At 62.0% G+C, this 21,986-nt stretch overlaps 2 protein-coding genes across 2 annotated transcripts; both read right to left on the reverse strand.

Moving 5' to 3' along the window:
- Positions 1 to 221: 221 nt before the first annotated feature.
- Positions 222 to 4,140, reverse strand: DCTN3 (dynactin subunit 3). The gene is made up of 7 exons (XM_032205791.1): positions 4,013 to 4,140; positions 3,812 to 3,896; positions 2,823 to 2,909; positions 2,083 to 2,166; positions 1,856 to 1,914; positions 1,082 to 1,141; positions 222 to 637 (listed from the first exon to the last, which is right to left on the reverse strand). Exons 1-7 carry the CDS (start codon positions 4,103 to 4,105, stop codon positions 548 to 550), a joined length of 558 nt encoding a protein of 185 aa, XP_032061682.1. The 5' UTR covers positions 4,106 to 4,140; the 3' UTR covers positions 222 to 547.
- A 2,769-nt stretch (positions 4,141 to 6,909) lies between these two features.
- On the reverse strand, positions 6,910 to 19,539 carry ARID3C (AT-rich interaction domain 3C). The gene is made up of 7 exons (XM_032205525.1): positions 19,246 to 19,539; positions 11,404 to 11,476; positions 8,686 to 8,869; positions 8,297 to 8,541; positions 7,782 to 8,042; positions 7,554 to 7,643; positions 6,910 to 7,052 (listed from the first exon to the last, which is right to left on the reverse strand). The coding sequence occupies exons 1-7, from the start codon at positions 19,537 to 19,539 to the stop codon at positions 6,910 to 6,912; spliced, it is 1,290 nt and encodes a 429-aa protein (XP_032061416.1).
- Positions 19,540 to 21,986: the final 2,447 nt, after the last annotated feature.

The raw sequence follows: 21,986 nt of genomic DNA on the forward strand, positions 1-21,986 counted from the left end.
TGCAGATGTCTGTGCCAGTCACTGCTTAGGGAAAGCCACCCTAACGTGGTGGACGGGGCCTCAGTCTCCAGGGCTCACCCACCTTGCTGCTGACCACTTCCCTCTGATGCAGAGGTGTAACATTTCCTCATGGAGTATCAAGGACGGGCAGTACGCACATCTCCCCTCCTGAGCCTGGCCACAGTCTGTGCCGTGGCTGCACCCAGCAGAGGCAAGGCAGGTTGTGTTTCAGGGCTTTATTACGGTCCACAGGAACAGCAGGAAGGGATTTTTAAATACGTTACAAACCAAGACATAAGGAAGTGCAAGATCAAACAGTGGCGTATTACAGAACAGCAGGAGCGTGGCTTTCATTCAGGGTGACCGCAGTGCAGCTGCAAGGCCAGGGTGCCCCCAGGAGCCTGCGGTGTCACTCGCAGCACATTCACAGAGCGGGAAGATGCTGAGACAAGAGAGTGCAGGCCGTGCTGCAGCATCTCCTGACTGACCCAAGGCCAGCAGAATCCCAAGGCCCCGGCTGCAGTTCTCTGCACTCCCGGCTCTGCCATCACTCTGCCACAGGTTTCGCTTCCTTGGCTGCTTCCAGCTGCATCAGTATCTCATTCCACTGGACGAACTGCTTGGACAGAAGCAGGGTCTGGACAATGCTCTTAAGGAAAGAGACGTGGAAACTTCAGGGAGGAAACCACAGAGTACAACCCAAGAACCCCTGGCGGCCTGAGCGCACCATTACAATCCTGATTCCTTTGGAGACAAAAAAAAAAAAAAAAAAAAACACAACAGGGTATGGGAAACTAGGCTGTACAAAACCTACTCAGACAAAATGACAAGGCCTGGAGCCACCACACAGCGCCACACGTTAATGGCAGTCCTGAACAACTTCTGAACAATGCACAGGCTGCATCTCAAAGGGCTTTCTACAGCACGACAGGGACACAAGCACCACCACACCAGAAAGGGCACCGGCCATTAAGCCTGGGGCTGGGGATTGCCTGCTTCCAACATCTGACGGGGTAAGGTGGGCCAGGAGACAGGCAACAGTTCGGTTCTGTCAGGCCCAGAGCACCAGCAAGAAGGATACCGTTTTGTTGTAGTCTTCGAGGAGCGCCTTGACACCGTCAGAAAACTGCTTGCACTGATCCTGCAAAGAAGAGAGCCCCAGCAAGTCAGCAGTAAATAAATTAAAAGACATCAGTCCTTCCAGCCCCTGGCAGTACAGGGCCAATACTGGGACTAAAGCTCAGGCCATGGCTGCTCAGTGCAGCTGAAAGCATTTCAGCAGACAAGAGGAAGGTTACAAAGAAACACCCGTATTTGGGAAGTGCCAAAGAAGCTGTGCTTGCCATCTGTCTACCTTTGCTCAGCATCCTCAGCTTGCCTCAGAATGAAAACCCACAGGGAGACACTGAAAGGAGGCATTGGGCAATGCCCAGGCTACTCATTGCCACCTCATGGAGTGCTCAAATGGGGAAGGAAAGGGCAAAGAGACAACGTGGTAGTATCAAAACCCCTCCAGAGACTGAAGAAGTGCACCACTTCAGTGTCCCACTGAAAGAGGGAACAGGAGTTGGTTAAAACCACTGCAATGTATTGCATTCAAGCCTTTGTTTTGAGTAGGCCTATTGTAGGCAAAGATTTTTTCCAATTCAGACTCAGTTACCAGAAATCCCGGCTAGCTCTCCCCCTGCAATGCGCTTAAACCTCTTTAAAATTGCAGCACGAATACCCTGGACAAATGAAAGTAAGCAGTATAAAAGGCAATTCAGACAACTGCAGATACAGGGGCATCAGTGCAGTTACCAACACATGGTTCCTTCTCCCTGCTAGTCAAGGCTGCCTCAAGCACTCACGCTACCTGCTGCTGCATCTGGATCTGGGAGAGTCGCTGCAGTTTCGCTGCGTGGTCAGGAACCGCTGGAAGCACAGAACAGAAATCCATTTTGTTTGTTTTGCATCACGTGGGGTAAGTTACCAAGACAAGGAGCATTCCTTCTCCAGGGACAAGGCACAGCAGAAGTCACAGCACAGGCAAAAGCTTGGGGGTGGCACGTGCAGCTCAAACTTGCGGAGGAACAGGCGTACCTTGGATGGAGGCACTGTCTAAGATGGGCTGGAGGTTCTTCACCTGCTCCAAGAGGTCTGCTCGGTAAGGAATGACCTGCTCCTCTGACCAGGGAGAGACAAGAAGGAACATCAGGAAAAGCCAGAGCAGTGTCTTAGCCCCCACCTCACAGAGGGGCTTGTCCCTGATCGTCAGCTGGAACACTTGTATTCCAGCTCCTCTGTTCCAGCTGACCCAGCTGTACAAAAAAGATTTTTTTTTTGTAATTTTATTTAGCCTTTTGTGACGCTCACCCCTGGATTCTCATTCACAGTAACTTAAGTCAGGAGAATCTCCACCAGGTTTCATTCCCAGACTATACCAGAACAAGGCTGAACCAAGTTCTTTGGAAGCAAAAGAGGACAACACCAGAAGGTGTTTCATGTACATCCAAAACTCTGTTTTTTTGACAGGCCTCAGAATATGGGAAGTAGAGTAACGAAAACTGTTCAAGCTCCAGTTTCTTTTCAACCTTTTATTAATTTACGGTTAAACCAATCAATGCTAGGACCAGAACTGATAAAACTACAGCACAGACATGCACAATGGAGCACTGAGGGTGATGGCTATCCTTGTATAAGTCGCATTTCAGGTAGCTCTACAGAGGATATCCTTCCAAATGTTTATGACTAAGCAAAAAAATAACTCCATCCCAATCAACCTGATTAAAATACAGCTTTTGCAGTGCTAAAAACCCGTTCCTTCTCATGTCATGCTGTACCTGCCAAGATGAACTGCTGCTTCATGGTGTCTGGAACAGCCATCCTGTCAATGTACTGCGGGTCAAGGTATTTTATTACATCTTCGACTAGAAGAAAGAATATGTTTTAAGGCAAGTAGGAGAAATGTTATCACTTTGACAAGTGCACTTCCCACTGGGCTATGGAACAAACCTGCCCATTTAAGGTTGCTTTTGCTCAGATTCAGGGGTTTCTGCAACACTTGAAAACAGCTGACTTTAGAAGGCTACAACTGAGAACTTACGAACGAGTCAAATGAAATAACTGCTTTGTTACAGACACCTCCAACACTGAGCTTTTCGTTTGGCAATGACACTAGAGGTGAATGAAATCTGCCTCTTCCTAACCTTGAAATAAAACCAGAGAACTGCCCTCCATCCTGATCCCTAAAGTCCTTTACAGGTACACAGATTGTATGTTCACACTCAACAGTCACCGCAACCTTGGACCACACCAACACTCCTGATGTTGCTTCTGCATTACTGGGCCATGAAGCTCAGCCACAAGGAGGCTTTACGAGGCAAAGCACGGCTCTAGTGCCTGCAGCTGATGCTCCCTGGTTTGGAGAAGGCTCCTCAGATGTGGCCACAGGTGGTGGTACATGCTCCTCACCACCCCCAGCATACACAACAGCAACAGACACAAGGGCGTGGCTAGCCTGAACACGCAAAACTCCCCTTCAAGAGCTGTATTTCAGGCAGAGCACACAGCTGTGCACTGTTCCAGACCGAAGGAGCCCGCTCCCCACCTCAGCAGCTCTGGGGAAGAGGCACAAACAGGACGACCCCCTGCTGGGTGACCTGGGGACCAAACAACAGCACAGAGGCACCGAGGGGGGGACTTCTGGGATCTGGGGAGCACCGAAACGGGGATTTTGGGGTCCGAGGAGGGGATTTTGGGGTCCGAGGAAGGGATTTTGGGGTCAAGGCACGCCCCGCAAGCTGCCTCGGACCCCTCCCGGAGCACTCACTCTTCTTGAACAGGATCTTGACGCGCTCCCTCTTGCCGGCGATGTTGCTCAGCGCCACCTGCACCTTCACCAGCTCGTCCGCCACCTGCGGGGGCGCACAGGGAGGGGGCGGGCCCGTTACCTGCCGCCAGCGGAAGGCTAAGGGGTATGGGCGGGGGGCAATAAAAACAAAACCGGAGGGGACAGAGCGGGGCCCAGCACCTTACGAGGCTCGCAGGCGCCGCCGCCGAGGCGCTGCTCCAGCTCCTCCAGCCGCCACCGCAGCCGCTCCAGCGCCACCGTCCCCGCCGCCATCTTCTCGCCCGGCCCGGAAGCAGCCCGGCCTTCTCTTCCGCTTTCTGGCACGTCCGCTTCCGGTCCGGTTGCCATGGCGGCGCGTCGCTAGGCGGATGCCGTTGCCATGGCAACGGGCGGGCCTTAATGGCGGCCTTATGGCGGGGGATGGTGGGGGGGGAGCAGAGCTGTGGAGTTTTGGGGGCTCGCAGCCCCCCTGCGGGCAGCCGGGGCCGCTCGATGCTGATTTGCACTGCAGAGGGAGGCTCTGCCTTCAAGGGAGGTCGATCGCTGCCTCCTTGCTGCGGGCGAGAGGCGCTCGGCAGCGTGGAAGGGGGGGAAGATGGGGCTGTGAAGGGCGGGGGGCTGCCGCAGGGCTGCCCCCGGCCCCCCATCGCCCTCACCTTCCCGCTATCGACCCACAGGGCCGGTGGAAGTGGTGGCTGCCAGCACTCGGTTATTGGGGTCCCTCATAGGGATTCGATGAGTTCATGGCAGGCGACGCAGCCCAGGCACCTTCTGGGGTCAAGAGGAGAAGCCTGGGGGCCCCCGCAGCACCCTGAGGTGTGCCCCGCTGGGTGTCGTGCTGGGAGACCACAATTGGCACCATTTAATGCCAGGCTGGGCTCCCAGCTCAAACCCGTCTGCTAACAGTGAGCGCCTCATCAGCTGGATGGCTTTGGGGACCTTCCCGTGCCCCTTGCTGAGAGCAAAACCCGCTGTGCCCCAAGAAACCTTGGTCCGTCTACATGTGCTCCTACAGGGAGCATCTGTACGGGGCCACCAGGCTGTAGGGGGGAGCTGTGGGATGGCCCCAGCAGCGCTGTGACCCCAAAATCTCCTTGGAGGAGCAGGCTGAGGCCCCGTGCGCTCTGCCTTTCTTCCCAGGGATCGATAGCTGGGCTGTGGGAGAGGCATCTTCAGAGGGAAGAGCTGCGCTTTGTTCCACAAAGGCGACAATTAGAAGCGGCCTCGTTAGCAGGAGTGTCTGGGGGCTGCAGCAGGGGCTGGGGGCTGTGCACACAGCGCTGGGCTGTGTTTAGAGGGGACCAACACTCCTGCAGCCCGTGCAGCAGGGCAGGTGGTGTGCAGGAATGCCCAAAATCCCCGGGCTACAGGGTCTGATAACCCACCCCAAAAGGGGGAAGAATTCAGGTGTTCCTGGGGCTTGGGCACTGGGGCTGTGGGGTCACAGGATGAGCCTGAAGCCACCGCAATGGCTTTGTGCAGCCCAGCATGGTGTGCAGCGAATCCGCCCCTGCTCCTGGGGGCTCAGAAGGGGCCTCCATCCCCGTCCCCATCTCGGTGGTGGCACAGCGATGCCACGGCCACCTGCCTGCAGCCCAGCGCTCCTCCTGCCAGCCCGGCTCCATCCCAGCACCCCTCCATCTCCTCCCTCCCGCTCAATTACAGTCCCTGCGGGACGCGGGGAGCGGGCATCGATCCGGGCTGGTTACTCAGGTGACAGCAGCTGTGTCCCCGAGCCCCCCGGGGAGCGTGGCTTCGCACATCGCCCCCTGAGCTGCGTAACGAGGGGGGACGCGGGACCAACTGCACCCTGCCGGCCCCCTGGGGCCCTGGCGCTCGATGAGCACCGTGGCCGGTGCTGCCCGGCAGTGACAGGGGACGTGAAACCCCAATTAATGCTGCATCGATCCCACTCTCATCCCCTCAGCGGGCTGCAGGAGCCGTGTGCTGGGGCTGAGCCGTGTCACACCCACACAACCCTGACATCCGCACCCCACGGCACTGTGTCGCCCTCATCCCCGGCTCGGTCCTGCAGTTCAGTTCCTTTAATAGTTACACAGAGCCGCGCTGCCGCGGGGTGGGGGCACCGATCCCCGGCCCCCGCTGAGGTAGAGGTGAGCGTCGCCCCGCGCTCGCCTGCTTTGGCACCCAAGGGTGCGGGCGGGTGGAGGAGGTGCCCACCCCCCCGCCCCAACGAGGTAGTTTGGAGCCCCCCGCCCTCCCCCCCAATCCCACTGCCCACCCACCCTCTAATTCCCTTGGGGACCCCAGCATCTGGGTGGGCTTTGGTTGGGGGCACTGCTGGGCCTCCCCACCCTGCCCTCCAGCAAACCCCTCCCAGTGTGTAAGCCCCCCCATATCCCCATCCGAATAGTCCCCCCTCCCTCCCCACCAGTCCCACCAGTTTCCCCAGTATTTGTCCTCCAGTGTGATCCCACACACACCCGAGGGGTGATCCTGGGGTGGCACAGAGCAGGGGGCAAGGTTGGGGGGGTGCAAATAAAGGGTCTGCAGTGATTGCAGTGAGTGTGCACAGGGGTGTAGGGTGTGTGTAGGGGACACGGTGTGATGTGTGGGGTGGGGGCAGTGTGTGGGGGGGATGCAGTGCGTGCATTGCCAGCGTGTACAGGGAACACAGCGTGCAATGAGGTGTGTGTAGGGTGTACAGGGGATGCCACGTGTGCCAGTGTGGGGGGGACAGCGTGTGCTTCGAGGTGAGTATAGGGGCTGCAGAGTGCATTGAGGCGTGTACGGGGGATGTGGTGAGTGCATCGAGGTGCCCAGAGGGGCTGCAGAGTGCAGGGGAGCCCAGGCCAGCAGGAGCTGTTTGGGGGTGGGGGGGGGGTCACAGAAGGCGTGTTTTGGGGGTGCATGCGGGTAGGGGGCCCCACATGTGGGGGAGAGGGACAAAAGGGCCCCGTGGGTGCTCGTGGCTTTGCACGGCCACAGCCCTGCTCAGCACCAGGAGCCACCCAATATCCCCAAACTCCTCTGGGCACATCCCTGCCCCCCGGCTGGGGGTTCAGCCCCCCCCAACCCCTCTCCAGGGACCCCGTGTGCTTCGGGGAGCGTCGCCCCTACGGCTTGGCACTGGCAGGAGTGTGGCTGTGCGAGGGGGCCGGCGGCGGTGGGTTCGGGGTGGCCGTGGGGTTCAGCCGGCTCTGGGTGCTCCCTCCACCGGGGGCCGGCGGGGCTGCGGGCCGGCGGGCAAACAGGACGCCTGGGGAGTGAGAGAAATGGGGTTAGGGACTGGCACCCCCGGGGGCTTCAAACCCCATTGCCCTCGGTGTCTCCCTGTGCTGCCACCCATCCCCTTGTTGCCTTACACAGCCCGCCGAGGTGGCCCGGGACCCTGTGGCTGGTGGCCTCGCGTGCTGCTGAGCCCTGACCTTTCTGGCTCGTTAAATATTTATCTGCTGGAGGAAAAGCTGTCTGCTTTAACTGGGGGGGCTTTTAGCTCCTCTCAGCCCAAGTCTGTCCGTCTGCTGTCCGTCTGTCCCACAATTTGGCCATTCGCTGCCAGCCCCTCCTGGGGGACAGCTGCTGGCCTGGCTGCCCCCCTCCTTTTCCTGCCCCCTCTCCCCAGGCCCTGCCACTTCATTACGATGGATTTTATAGTAAAGACATCAGATTGAAGGAAGGACTTGCTGGCCAGGCAGTGGCTATAAGTTATTGGATTTCCCGGCCGCAATTACACGGGGCAAGCGGCCCTTCTATTTACCTGTGTAGACAACTCCATTTATTTCTATTGACATGTTGATACTGCTAATGCCGTTGGTGGACAGGTTCAATGCGGTCTCCTGTCTGTCATCTGGGGGAAGGAAAGACCAATATGAGCACCAGAAGAAACAGAAGCGACCTGCCGGAGGGAGCCACGGGGCCCCGTCCTCCCCGGGCAGCCGCGTTCCCCCCCACAAGGGTGTCAGGGTAGGGGGCTGCAGGGCGCTACCTCGGTTGGAGACCTTGATGTTCATGGGGAACTGCGAGGCCACGGCCAGGAGGTTGTGCTGCAGAGCCTGCTGCATCAGCCGCTGCTGCTCCTCCGCCGTCAGGGCCACCTTCTTCTCCGGGGGCTCCCCCGTCTCCAGCTTCTCCCGCAGCTGCTCCAGCACCGCCGCCTGCGAGGCCGCTGCTGCCGCCTGCGCCGCGGCCAGGTGGTGTCCGGCCAGCCCCACCGGGATGGCGATGCGCCCCGGCACCGCGCCGTCCTCTGCAAACACGGGGAGAGCTCAGACAGACCCCATCCTCGCCGCCCCACCTCGCCGTCCCCGCACCACAGAGCAGGGTGGGCACGGAGAAGGGGCTGCCAGCTCCACATCGGGGCTTGGGCCCAGCTCCACAGCCGTCCCCTGTCACCCCAGAGGGGACCAAAAGAACAAAATCGTTCTTTTTTTTTTCCCACCTGGGAGAAGCAGCATCCCCGGTGGGGATGCCCGAGGCGGGGCAGCCGTGGTCCTCACCCACCTTTCTTCACGCCGTGCGCTTGGCCCATCTGGCCGCAGCTGTGCGTGGAGATGCTGAGGGCCGGCAGGGGCATTTTGGGGGAGCCCAGCAGGGTCGGGGTGCCGGCGGGCGAGTAGTTGAAGAGCGCGGCGCCGAACGTCTGCCTCCGTCCCTCCCGCCGGTTGCTGTCGATGGCAGCCTGCAGCTCCCCGGGCGAGCTGAGCGCCCGCTTCTCGCATTCGTAGGGGTACAGGTACTTCATGTATCTGCGTGGGGAAGGCAGCCGGGATCACAGCCAGCACCGAGCACCTCCCAGACAGCCCCAAAACGAGCAGGGACCGGGCTGGGGACAGCACCCGGGCACGGTGGGAGCGCTCTGTCCCCCCTTGGGGGACACCCTGGGTGCTCACTGTGTGCGGAGGGTGAAGGCAGCGCTGGTGATGGAGGTAGGTAGGTTGAGGCCCTTGGTGATCTCCCGCCAGATCTTCTTGTTGATGACTTCCACCAGCCCGCCCTTGTCCGTCACCAGCCGGTACAGCGTGTAGAGGTCCAGCACTTGCTTGGCCATGATGGGGATGCGGTTCACGGGCGTCCCTTCGGGCCGGGCGAGTCGGGAGAGAAAAGGGTGAGGGGTGAGCCCACGGGGACCCTCACCCTCTGGGGACACGGCCCCCACCTTGTCCCCACGGCCACCGCAGGCACTGGCTGTCCCCAGAGCTGTCAGAGCCCCCTCCCCACCTCCCCAGCACCCCAAAAATAGCCCTGCGGTGCCTGGGGGCAGTGCTTCAGGCAGGCAGGCAGGGCTGCAGCAGGGCAGAGGAGGGATGAGCATCCCGTCCCGTCCCCTCCTGTCCCACCCCGCCCTGTATTTATTCCCTGCCGGGGTGCGGGTGGTATCGGAAACCCATCCATTTCGCCAGGGGAGGCTGTCACGGCCGCGCTTCGCCCCTCAAACGAAGCCGTCACTCACCGCCGTCCTCCAGCATCCCTAATTTATGGCCCCGATATTGGCTCGGCTTCTTCGCATAAGCCTGAAAAATGAGCTCTTTTTATTCCTTTACTGAGTTCATTTAACTTTTTTTTTTTTTTTTGTGTGTGTGTGTGTGTGCCTGTGTTGTTTGCTAGATCAGAAAGGGGGAGAGGAGTTTTTCCTCCTGGGAAGAAAGCAGAGATATCGACTTGATATCTGCTGGCGGTCCCTCACCAGCCCTGCTCAGCACCAGCCCCATCGCTCCCATTCGGGGGTCTCCCCATCACCCCCAAAGCTGCGAATGAGTTTGTGGGTCCCAGAGCCAGATCGATACCCTCCGGACTTCTTCTCTCCCCCCTCCCTGGCCGCGGTGGCTAATGAAAGCTGCTGGCAATTAATCTCGGGGCCGCACGGAGCGGGCGGCCGGTGCCCGTCCCGCTGACAAAGGGACCTGTCTGCGTCCCGCAGAGTGATGGCCCCGGCAGCGGCCGGGGTGCGCGGCACAAAAGCCCGTGGAGGTGGCGGGGCCATTGTGCCGCTGCAATTAGCTCCGGGATTGATTAATGATGCCACGTTATCGGCAGGGCCCTCGGCTCGGCGTGGGGACGGGGAGGGTGCAAGCGTGGGGGGATGCGCAGCCCCTTCCTAGGGCTCGCCATCCATCCCTCACCTGCTGCCACCCTGGGGATGCAGCCCCCTGCCCGTGAGCCCCTGGGTGCCACAGGGGCACCCACAGCGGCTCTCGGCAGCACCCAGCTCTGGGGGTGCCCCCCTTGCCCGTCCCCGGAGCTGCAGCACCCAGCTCCACCCGCTGTACCCCCCCGGGGTCACCCCGAGATGTCACCTGGCCCGGGGAGGGGACAGGAGCGGGACTGGGGAGCATCGGGCTCCCTCCTTCCTCCCCGCACCGCCAGGCAGCTCGCTTAATTAGCCCCGGCCCCAATGGTGAGGGAGTTAATTAGCTCTGGAGAGAGAGATAATGAAGCTGCTGAGCAGCCCATGAATCTTGTGGCCCCGATGGATGCTGAGGGGGGGAGATGAGGGTCGGGCAGTGCCAGTGCTCCCCCGGCTCCCCCCAACCTGCCCCACAGCTGGGGGGCACCCACAGCCCACGGGGCAGCACCCAGACCCCGTCCACCTCCAGCCACGCTCTGCTGGGAGCCCCATGGCCACGGCAGCCCCACATGGCACAAATTTGTGGGGTCTCAGCCCCCCAAAAGCCGGGTGCTGCTGCCCCGCGGGTGGGCACCCACCCTCACTGACACTCCCAAAAGCAGGCTCGGGGCCGACCGCCCCTTCCCAGCCGCCCTCGCCCCACACACAGCCAGCTCCAGCCCCCCTCCGCAAGCCTTCCCCCGTTAATTAGCTCGGCATTAACCTCTGCCTGGGGTTTACTGGCTATCGAGCGGCGTGTTCATTAATCCACACACCGGCAAAAGGCTCTAATTAATACAGCCGGCCGCGCGCCCGCGCTCGGCAACTTTTAATTGTCGCGGGCCCGGATGGGGAGGGCGAAGGTTAAAGCATTTATCGAGTCCCCGGGAGCTGGCTCGTCCCCGTGCCGATAGCAAAGATTTCCGATGGGGCCGGGTGGGCTGGAGGGCTCTTAACCCCTGGGCCCCCGCGCTGCTCCTGCAGCCCCCTGGCAGCGCTCGGGTATGGCTCTGAGCACCCAAAAATTGGCATCGCTAATGGGGGTTGCTCATGGGCGCTGCTAACGGGCGTTGTTAATTGGCATCGCCACCAGGCATCGCTGTAAGGCACTGCAAGCGGGCATCCCTGCTGGGTGACACTGCTGGGCATGGCTAATGGGCGTAATTAATGGGTTTTGCTAACGGACTTCGCCAAAGGGCTCTGCTGCAGCCCTACCGCGCCTCTCCGGTGGGCACTGCTGGTGGGCATCAGCACGGGGCACCACCACCAGCCCAAATTCGGGGTCCCAGCCCCTCCGGCTGGCAGCACCCTGCTAGGAGGGTGTGTGTAAGCGTGGATTTGAGGGATGTGGGGTGCAGGGTGCAGGAGATGCGGGGCATGGAGGCAGAGCTGAGCCCCACGTGCGTGCCAGTGGCCAGCTCGGCCAGCCTGGTGGGGTGCAGCTCGCAGAGATGAGCCCCAAACCGGTGGCTGGGGGGCACCCACCCGAGCCACCCACCTTTACCTCTCTTCTGCATGAAGCTGAAGAGGTCATCCAGGAACTCCTTGCGTTTCGGGTCCTCGTCCAGTTCGTAGAGCTGGGGAAGGAAAGGTGTCAGCACCGCCGGCACGTAGGCAGGGGGATGGCAGGGGACAGTGCCGGGGACAGGGACCCTGCTGGCACCTGGCATCACCCGTTTAATCCCCCCAGCTCTCCCCAAAATGATTCCCCGACACATCCACGGGCTCGGATCTGCCGTGGGCTCCCCACCTGCCCCGCACCCTGGCTGCCTCCGTGCCTCAGTTTCCCTTTCCTGGAGGCGCGGAGCCCCGTGGCAGGGCAGGATGCGGCTGCGCCGCGCTCGCAGCCGGGGCTCGGCTGATTCCAGCACAGCGCCTCGGTGACCATGACAAATTGGAGACCGCCAGATCGATGGCCCAGCAGTAAAAGTCAGAGCACATGAAGGAAAAATTAGCACCAATCGAAGGCGCTATAGACACCGATTCCTCCCAGCGAGCCCGGCAAGAATTTAAAGCCATTGAAAAGAAACAAAACTCAGCAGTCCAGAATGGATTTCCAAAACATATACAAAGAAATGCAAGCTGGAAAACAAAGTCAGGCACAAAATAGAGTCGTTTAAAAAACAATTGTGCTGGGAAAGGCCGTTAAAAACCAATAGGAGGGGAGGCCCCCCCTCCACAGGGCACATAATTCACGGGCAGATAAAGGGAGATGTGAGGATGTGGGGGTGCGGGGACACAGGGACGTGGGGATGGGGATGTGAGGACATGAGGACAAGAGGACACGGGGACATGGGGACAAGGGGACACAGGGACGTGAGGACATGGGGACGTGAGAAGATGGGAATGTGAGGATGTGGGGATGTGGGATGTGACTCTGCTCTCTGTTCCCATCGCCGGGCAGACACTTCTGCACAGCCCTCAGCACCGTTTTCGAGTGCTCCGTGGTGCTCTGCTGCTGTCCCTTCCTCCCCACGAGCTCCCTGTCCCTGTCACCCTCCTCCCCATCCCCTGCTGAAGCTCACGCTGGGAGCAGCGCCCTGGGAGCCCACGTTTCCCTGCCTGGCCACCAGCCCAGCCCCTACCATCCCTCCTGCTGCGGGACATCAAGCCAAGACCTTCCCAGGGGTCTCCCAGTGGGGGTGTCCAGCAAGACCCCCACTGTATTTCTGCTCCCACAAAGCCCAGGCGTGCTCCCCACCACCGTGCGCCCGCAGCCCCCAAACAGGTGTGACCTCCAAGCACCGGGACCTCTTCTCCACCATATATTAACCTCTAACCTTTTATCTGCGGGGCAGCGAGACACAAAAACACATTACATCAAGCAGGGAGCAAAGGTTGGCTTTTAAGAGGAGACGAGAAATGAGTGAGGAGCAGGGGATGTGCTGGCACGGCCCTCGGGCGCGTGGGGATGCGCTGGGTGTCCTGTGAGATTTGGGGATGCTCAGGCCGGAGAGGAGGTGGGTTTGGGGGATTTCTGCTGCTGGCGGGTGGGCTGGGTCCCAGGCAAAGCAGGGTATAGGATCCAGGCACTGTGGGTGCTCAGGGGTGGCATGGGAGTGGCCTGCAGGCAAAGAGGGTCCCCCCAGACACCCCCAGCCCCAAGAAAGGTGCCATCTTCATCACCTGCCACTCACCCTCCTCCTCCTCTTGCAGGTGGGCACTGCAGTGCCCCCCCAGCCTCCTTTGGGGACCAGCCACTGGAGCAGCAGAGCACAACCCCACAGGGCCACGCACAACCCCATACAGGTGCACGCTACCACAGATGGGGACGCACAGCCCCACGCAGGCATACACAGTCCTGCAGGAGCATGCACAGCCCTTTATGGGCTTGTGAAGGGATGCAAGACACGGACTCCTGATGGCTCTTGAACGTCTATTGCCCTTTCTCACTACTACATCTACTTTCCCTGTAGTCCCACGTGCCCGGATCTGTCACACAGTGGGTTAGAGACCCCCAGACACGCGCCTCGAACCAGCCAGCAATTGGCCACTGCCCAAAGCTCATCCTGAACACTGCAGCCAATTTACTTTATCTCAGCCTCGCTCTAAGTTTTTGCTTCTACCGCTCGTTTCCCCATTATCTCTAATTCAGGGACATGTGAAGCTGCGCGGAGCCACCTGCGAATTCCTTTCCCACAGGCGTGCACAACCCCGCACAAGGGTGAGCACAACCCCACGCGAGCACATTCAGCCACCCCGGGGGGAAGGCACCCTGCACATCCCTGCAGGAGCACGCTCAGGCTGGCCAAGGCACACACGAGTGTGCACAACCCTGCGTCGGTGCACACGCAACCTGCACGAGCGTGCGCGGCCCCGAACCCATTTGCAAAAAGCTTACAAGCACACATCCCCATGTGGGCACACGCAATGTTGTATGGATGTGCCTGGCCTCACACAGGAATGTACAATCCCAAATGGGCATGCACAGCCCCAAATGGACACACACAGCCCCAAATGGACACACACAGCCCCAAATGGGCATGCACAGCCCCAAATGGGCATGCACAGCCCCAAATCGGCACGCACAACCCCAAATAGACACGCACAGCCCCAGATGGGCACGCTTACCCTTTCACGGGTACACCTACTCCCTATTAGCATGCATAACCCCAAATGAGCACGCACAGCCCTGCATGGGTGCACACCTCAGGTGGGGACACAGACCCCGGGGGGGGGACGTGGACCCCTAGAGGGCCACCCCATCCCAGGGTCACCCCCTGCACGCCCGCACCGTGCACCACGAGCAGCGGCTCCTGCTTGCGGTGACCTATGAGCAAGGACCCTTTTAATCGTGTTTGTATTGATATAATTAGTAACTCATTTAACGCCATCGATGTAACTATATTCCTCTATAAACACAAGTATTAAACTGTCAAGCCCGGGGATCGATACCCCGCCGGTGCGCAGCTCTGCTCTGCTCTGCGGACCTCGGGGACCCCGTCTGCGGGGCTTGGCCCCCCAAAAAACCACGGCATCCCCAGTGCCAGCCCGGTGCAGCCACTTGGGGTGTCCTCGGCCCCAAACCAACACGGGTGCAGCTCTGGCCATGCCCAGGCATCCTGCTCACTGCCAGCATCCCATCGCCATGGTGACGTCTTGATTCCTTAAGGGATGGGGATAACGGGGCTGGCCGGGCAGGTTAAAGGGCAGCGGGTCGAACACGGTTTATTAACGGGATGTGAATAGACCTCGTGCCTCCCCCGCCGCCTCGCCACAATTAAATGACATCGTTAGCACACTTGCTAACCCCGGAGGCGCTTCTCCTGGCTCTGGGGGGCTTGCAGGGGTGGAGCTGGGGTCTCCAGCCCCCCATGGCCCAGCTGATCCCAAAAGGAAGGGGTGCAAAGCCCCTCCAGGCTGCCCCGAGGAGCACTTCCAAGGGAAGCGATCGCAGCGGGGACCCCCGCAGCCCCCGCTCGGCTGCCACCTCCCGCCGGCAGCCAGGGCTCAGATCAGCAACCAGGATTTAATCCACTTAATACGGGCTGCATCGATCCCGAACCCTGCTCGGCTCCCCCCTGCCTCGCGTCCCCCCCAACCCCGAGCCACTTAATATGCACCGCATTGATTAGCCGCCCTGCTAATTTTTCCATCCGGCTGCTGCTCACGCAGGGAGCCCAGGAGATGCAATTCCCCACATCCCCCCCCCCCGGCCCCCAGCACGCTGCAGGTGGCCAAGCACCAACGGGGTCCTCTGGAGACCTCGGGCTCTTTTGGGGACCTCGCACCCCTTTGGAGCATCACTGCACCTCCCAGCTGGGTGTCCCTGGTGCATGGCCAGGTGCACGCACACCGAGTGCCCCCCGTGTCCCAGTGGGACTGGGGAGCCACCAGTGCCTCCATTTACCCACAGCCCTGCCACCACCCGGCCTGAATGCACCCCAAGAGCGAGCACAGGAGCTGGGGGCTCTGGGACCCCCCTCCTGGGGTCCCCCCCATCCTGTAGCTCGCTCCCCGCCGGGCACCAGCCACCCCTGACCTTGCGCCGTTAATAAGTTAATGGTTATGGGACGGCTCTGCCCGGGTGCCGGCTGCATTTGCAAATGCTGCTGGCTGACGGGGGGGGGCTCTGCCCCGATCCCACAGCCCCCACAGGGGCCACACTCCCCCCGGTGTCCCCATCCTCAGCATTAACCCCTTTGGCACAGCCAGACACCCCCATGCCGGATGTCCCCAGCCCGTTCCCAGCGCCCCCTCCCCAAAACCATTCTCCGTGCTTAATATTTAACGGGGCTTTATAGAGCAGCAGGTTTAATCAGCGCTGATAGCACGGCGGATCCGGCAGGCCATTAAAACCCCCTCCCTGCCGCCGCCGGTCCCTGCCTGGGGAGCTGCCTGCTGCAAACATTAACCCGGCTCGGGGCAAGGTGAGGGACTGTTTGCTCGTGGCGCCGGCCTTGGGACGGCAGCCCCCGGCCCCGGGGTGAAGGGGGGGCTCGTGGGGTTCACCCCCATGCAGCTGCACACCCCCGTGGGTGTCCCAGTGAGGCCAGCTCCCACCTTCCCATGGCTGAATCCCCGCTCCCTGCCTCACCCTGCCCACCCCGCTGCAGGCACAGGGGCTCTGCTTCCATCATTAACCCAATTAGTGGATTACCGGGGGCAGGAGCTGGAGAAGGGACACACACCCCCAAACCCATCGCTGACATCCGATTACAGGGTGGCAGCTGGGGACAGAGCTGGGGGCAGCTGTGGGGTGGGGACCCCCAGAGGGGATGCACGGGGTCCTGCCAGCCCCAGCTCCCCTCCTCTCCCCACACTTGGTGCTGCTGGGGGGGGGACACTGCTGTCCCCATCTCTCCATGAGCTCGTCCCCAGCTCCCACACCAGCCGGGGCTGCTGTCGCTCCCCTCCTGCACGCAGCGCCTGTCTCCTCACACCCTTGATTAGTTTTTACACCTCCTCCTCGGAGCCCCAGCACAGAGCCCCAGGGAGCTGCGGTCGGGGGGCTGGGGCTGCGGTGGCTGCTGAGGCTCCCGGCCCCTCCAGACCGCAGCGGGGATGGGGCTGGCACCCCCTGGGCACATGAGGATGGGGAAAGAAGTGTCGAGGGGGCCAGCCCCAAACCACCCAAAACACCCGTGGGTCCATATGGCTCCATACACGCACACACATGGGGTCTCGCAGGGGTCTGTGCACACGTGGGTGCTCGTGTGGGTCCACAAACACACGGGCTCACAAGCACACACCCGCAGGGACATTTATATATCCACACACTCACATCCACACCCATAACACCCCCGCGGGCACCCCGGGAGCCCCGCTGCTCACTCTGGGCTGCTGCTCACCGGGGATTACCGCCCTGACCCTCAGAGCTTCAGCCCCGCTCCCCCCGCAGCCCCCTCGCCGCAGGTGGTCCCGACCCCGGGATGAGCCCTGCCCGCAGCTCTGTGGTCGAGAAATCTGCCGGCAGCCGCGGCCAGGAACAAACACGGCGCCCGTCCCGCTGCGGTGTAACCAGAGACCCTCTAATTCAGCCCCGGGAGCCCTGCGGTTGTTGTTGCTGCACCTGGGTGGAAGATGCGCCGGGAGGAGGAGGAGGAGGAATGGGGCAGGGCGACCACCTCCTTCCTCCCCACGGGGATCCGCCGCGAGCTGCATCCGTGGGGACAAACCCGATGGAGAAAGCAACAAGGAGAGAGCAAGGAGAGGGCGAGCGACGCCGGGCTCTTGCCAGCCACCTCCAAGGCAAACGTGTGCCCCAAAACGCACGCAGATCAGAGCAGAGGTCCTGCTGGCCCCCCAAATTCATCCCCCAGCGAATGTCCCCACGTATTTCCCCCGGGCGACCTGCAGTTTGCCTTTTAACCTCCACCACCCCCTCGTCTGTCCCTTCCCAACCTGTTCTCCAGGCTGGGCCAGACACAGCCCCGCAGCCTGGGGAGGGACAGGGGACATGTCCCCCCCCCACCAAGAAGGTGACAGGGGTGGGACAGAAGTGACAGCCACCCCGCAGCCCCTGGGGCAAGCCGGCACCGCAGCCTGCCCCAAACTGCCACCCTTATGGGGCAGCACCACGAAAATCTCCTTTCCATTCTCCCATCCCATATAAGCCATCCAGCAGCAATCAGTCCCTTGGTCCCTATGCACCTGGGGGCACCAGGGACATGTCCCCTGTCCCCTGGCTGGCTGGGACAAGCCCCCAGCTGGGAAATCCACGCACAGGGCACAGGGAGGAAGCATGCAAGCAGCCAGCTTCACCCCAGGAGCCTGGTCAGGATTTATCCCCCCACCCCGAAGCCCCCTTCGATCCGTCCCCTCGCATTTACACCGCGATTTGCTCCCGGCAGCAGCCGGCTTCGCTCCTGCCCTGACCAGGGGCAGGGTGTGGGACCAAAGGAGAAGAAATGCCTGGGATGCCTTCTCTCTGCAAAGCCTCCCCGGCCCCGGGAGCGAGGGAGGAGCCGCGTCCCACCTCCTGCCTGACCCCGGGAACCGGACAGTCAGCCTTTTTCTGCGCAGCGGGCTGTAACGTTACACTTCCCCCCCAGATACACTCAGCCTATGCAGCGCACCCACCCCGGAGGTGGCCGGGCTCCCCGGCACCACGGCTCTGAGGTGCTGAGGTCCCGGGGAATTGGGGACCTCGCTGTGCCGTGCGATGTCTGGGCAGAAAGTCTGGTCCCCGTCCCCTCCTGCTGGGGGTGAGCACCGCGGGAAGTGTCCCCGTCCCTGCGCGCCCCGCAGCATCGGGTGGATGTGAGGACGTCCTGCTGTCCCCTGAGCAGTGCCAGCCTAAAAAGCCCTGCAGCAGACACACGGGGACATCTCTGCCCGCTCCGTCCCTTCGCTGCACCCTCCCTGCTGTGAGCATCACCGCTCCGTCTCACCACAACCCCAAGGAGCACACCGGGAGCGCAAACCCGAGCGGTGCTGTGCGACCTGTGCTCGCACCCCTGCACCCGCGGCGTGCACACCAGGGCTTGCACAACCCAGCAGGGAGGTGTCCATGCGAGGGGGCATGGTATTAAATACAGAGGCCTTTTCTCTGCCCTATATCCGAGCCCCACAGGCCCAGTGATCCCTGAGATGTCTGTGCCACGAGGGTCTCCCCTGCGCCCACTGAGAGCAAAGGGATGGGGTCAAGGTGCCAGCCCATATAAGAATTATCAGAAGCCCAAATAAGATGAATCGGAGAACGCATCCAGCAGCCACAACACATCCCAGCCCTCACAGAAACAGGGGAGCTCAGCTCCTGGGGTGACCGTGCACCAGGACCCTCGTCACATCCCCTTGGCAGCAAAACACGAGGGGAAAGCCGAATCCTGTCTCGAAACCAAGGCTGTCCCTGGGGGTGCTGCTCCACCTGCCCCCGCTGCCCCCTCCATCTCTGCCTGGGGACCTTTCAAAGCCTGTAGGGACAGGGGACACCCTGTTTTACCCCAGGGGACAGAGCTTGCCATGAGTCAGGGTGGGCATGGGGAGGTGCCTGGATGCTGGGCACCCCGTTGTGCCCCAGGGCATCCTCCCAGCCCCACGGGGCCAGAGGCGAGCGCGGGGACCTGGGGGCAGGCAGGTGGGGGACAGGGACAGGGTGCGACAGGGTTTAGGGTGGGGGGAGATGGAGAGCACAAGAGGATGCCTGTTGGGGTGGGATGAAGGACAGGGGCGGTGCAGAGAATTTGGGGTGGGATGGGGGTGCTGGGGCGCACGGGCTGCCTGGGATGCAGTTTGGGGGCAGTGGAAGGGGATTTGGGGGGGTGTCCCGTTTCGGGCGGCACGGAGATGATGTCTGGGGGAACGAGGGGGGTGTGGGGGATGTCCCCTCGGGGCAGGATGGGGATCGGGGTAGGGGGCAGCGGGGACGCCAGTTTGGGGGGTCGTGGCGCCGGGCGCTGCTTACCTGCTTGAACTGCTCCTCGTAGGTCCACTCGTGATGCGGGGCGGGCGGCGGGTCCCGGGGCTCCCCTTCCTCCTCCTCCTCTTCCTCCTCCTCCTCTTTCTCCTCCTCCTCCTCCTCCTTCTGCCCGGTGGCGGGGGGCGGCGGAGCGGGGCCGGGGGCCGGGCGGCGGCGGGGGGCGGCGGGGGGCGGCGGAGCGGGGCCGGGGGCCGGAGCGGGCTCGGCCGGGGGTCGTCGGGCCGGGCCGTCGGGGCTGCGGGCCAGGCGGGCCGCCTGCTGCCGCTGCAGGCTCTCCATCACCGCCGCCAGCCGCAGCCCCCCCGGCGGCCCGGACCCCCGCGGTGGGGCGGCCGGCTGCGGGCACAGGGCACGGCCTCAGAGGACGAGGAGGAGGAGGAGGAGGAAAGAGGAGGAGGAGGAGGGAAGGGAGGAAGCACCCCCACCCTCCCTCTCTCTCTCTCCCCCCACCCCCCCCCCCACCAGCCACCCCGTGGGCCGTGCACCAAAAGTTGAAGGAGCCGGCGCTGCGCGGTTTGGGGAGGGGGCGAAGCCACCGGGACCCCTCCCCGCACCCCCCCACCCCCCTTTTGGGGGTCCCTCCCGAGACGGCTCCGTGCGGGGACCCCCGCCCCGCTCCCACCCGCGACCGCGTCTTCCCAGGACCCCCATAATCCCACCCCCAGCCCCCCTTTTTCCCCCCTTTCCCCCCCCCCAGGGGGCACCGCGTCCTACCGCTGGAGAGCGAGGGGGGGACCCCCTTTCCCCACCGGGATCCCCCAAATCCCAGCGACCCCATCCCGTCCCCAGCGGGACCCCCTTGCTCCCGGGGCCCCTGCGGTCCGTCCCGTCGCGGGGTGGCCCTCACCGGGGCGGCTTTGGCCACCAGGCTGGGGGTCCCCACCATGCCGCCGGCTCCCAGGGCTCCCCCCGCCGTCCCGGGGGCACGGCCGCTGCTCCGCCCGGCCCCGGCCCGCCGCTCACATGGCGCCGCGCCCGCCGATATTTCTTTTATTCCGCAGCAGATGAGAGAAGGTGGGAGGGTTTTTTTTTTTTTTTTTTCTTACCCTTCTTTTATTTCTTTATATCTTTCTTCCTTTTTTTTTTTTTTTTTTTTTTTTTTTTCCTTTGCAACAAGTGGCAGGCGGGCAGCAACACCCCCTCCCCGCTCCCATTTGCTAGCGCACGGCGAAGGGAGGCATCCGGGGAGGGCCCCGGGGTCTGGAGGGTTAGGGGGGGGTGGGAGCTGTGTGTGCACGAGTGGGTGTGCACGCGTGGGGGTGCCTGCACGCCTGGGTGGGCGCGGGGAGCACGGGGTGCAAGTTGCAGGCGTGTGGCTGCGTGTGCAGGGGGACTGCGCTTGCACGCACATGTGTGCTGCTTGTGGGGAGGTTGTGTGCTCCGTGGGTGCACGCAGGGTGTGAGCACACGTGTGCTTGTGCACAGCGAGGGAGGCGAGCACCTTGCATGGGTGTGTGTGCATGCAACGGGGGTGTGTGTGTTACAACGGGGGTGTGTGTGCATGCAACGGGTGTGTAAATGTATTGCAATGGGGGTTTGAGTGCATGCAGCGGGGGTGTGTGTGCATGCAATGGGTGTGCACTGCACGTGTGCATGCACACACGTCGTGTTTACAGCACACGTTTATCCTGGGGAGCACAGTCCGTGCACACGTCGTGCATTCACTTGCACACACGCACACACGCACACATGCAGCTCTGTGCACGGCTGGAGGGGCCAGGCGTGTGGGTGTGTGCACGTTTGCACACTGCTGGGGTCAGAAATAAGGGTTTACGTGCGCCTGCCGGGGCTGGGCGTGTGCGTTTTGTGTGCTTACCTGTAGGTGTGTGCAGACGGGGCTGGGTGCGGGTGCACTGTGTGCACAGGCAGGTGTGTGCACGCGTGTGTGGATCAGAGGGGGTGTGTGCACCCGCAGTGCTTGTCCCTGGGTGGGTACAAAGGGGAGGGTGAAGCAAGCAGCAAGCAGGGAGCCCTGGCCTCTGTGCAAGCCCTGCCCGCGGGCTGGGGCCAGGATCACGGAGGGGTCCCAATGAGGGGGGCTGCGTGCATCCCCCAGCCCTGCAGGAACAGTATTTTTGGCACAAACCTGCCCCCCCCTTACACACACACGTGCACCTGTATGTGCAGCATCCAGCCGGGGGCTGATCCTGGTCCTGAGGCCCTCGTGCTGGTGGGTAAACTGAGGCACGGGGGGGCATCGAGCAAATCTCCACAGCACTGCGATGTCCTGGGTGGGTCAGGGCTGTGACAGAGCAGGGGGCTCAGCCCTGCTGGGGGCATCCCCACGCTCCCCCAGGCTGCCTGCCTGCCTGCCAGGATTTTCCTGCCCAGCTCCTCTTTGGAGGCAGTTCTGGCAGGAGGTGGAGGAGCTGACTGCCCTTCCTGGGGATTTTTTGTCTGGAGCAGCAGCACGGCTTGCATGGGTCCCCAGCACCCGGACACAGGGAACAGAGACTTTTGTCCCCCTGCAGCCAGGGAAAGCTTCAAGCTTCCCACTGAGCTGGATGTTGGTGGCACAGGGTGAGAGGAGCTCTGTCCCCTCCGGAGCCACCTGCCCACTACGCAAGCCACCCGGGAGGCAGCCACATTTTGCTCTCGGGCTCCGCAGGCTGCTCCAAGCCTCCGTCCCCCTCCCTGCTTCCCTTTGCAGGGAAAAGCCACCGCTTTGGGTGCCCACCCAGCTCTGTGCACCCCTGGGGCTCGCACAGCACGGTGCCGTGGTGGCT

The sequence above is a fragment of the Aythya fuligula genome, chromosome Z, assembly GCF_009819795.1.
Source record: "Aythya fuligula isolate bAytFul2 chromosome Z, bAytFul2.pri, whole genome shotgun sequence".
Classification (NCBI taxonomy): domain Eukaryota; kingdom Metazoa; phylum Chordata; class Aves; order Anseriformes; family Anatidae; genus Aythya; species Aythya fuligula.

What these genes read in the sequence shown, in the direction of transcription:
- DCTN3 (XM_032205791.1), bottom strand. Translation starts at nt 4,105, where the DNA reads ATGGCGGCGGGGACGGTGGCGCTGGAGCGGCTGCGGTGGCGGCTGGAG. An exon ending in CAAGATCCTGTTCAAGAAGA is followed by an intron (nt 2,910 to 3,811) that starts GTGAGTGCTCCG and finishes TCTTTCTTCTAG; the next exon opens with TCGAAGATGTAATAAAATAC. An exon ending in TCGAAGACTACAACAAAACG is followed by an intron (nt 638 to 1,081) that starts GTATCCTTCTTG and finishes AGCATTGTCCAG; the next exon opens with ACCCTGCTTCTGTCCAAGCA.
- ARID3C (XM_032205525.1), bottom strand. Translation starts at nt 19,539, where the DNA reads ATGGAGAGCCTGCAGCGGCAGCAGGCGGCCCGCCTGGCCCGCAGCCCC. An exon ending in ACGAGGAGCAGTTCAAGCAG is followed by an intron (nt 11,477 to 19,245) that starts GTAAGCAGCGCC and finishes TTCCTTCCCCAG; the next exon opens with CTCTACGAACTGGACGAGGA. An exon ending in CAGCTTCATGCAGAAGAGAG is followed by an intron (nt 8,870 to 11,403) that starts GTAAAGGTGGGT and finishes CCCGGCCCGAAG; the next exon opens with GGACGCCCGTGAACCGCATC.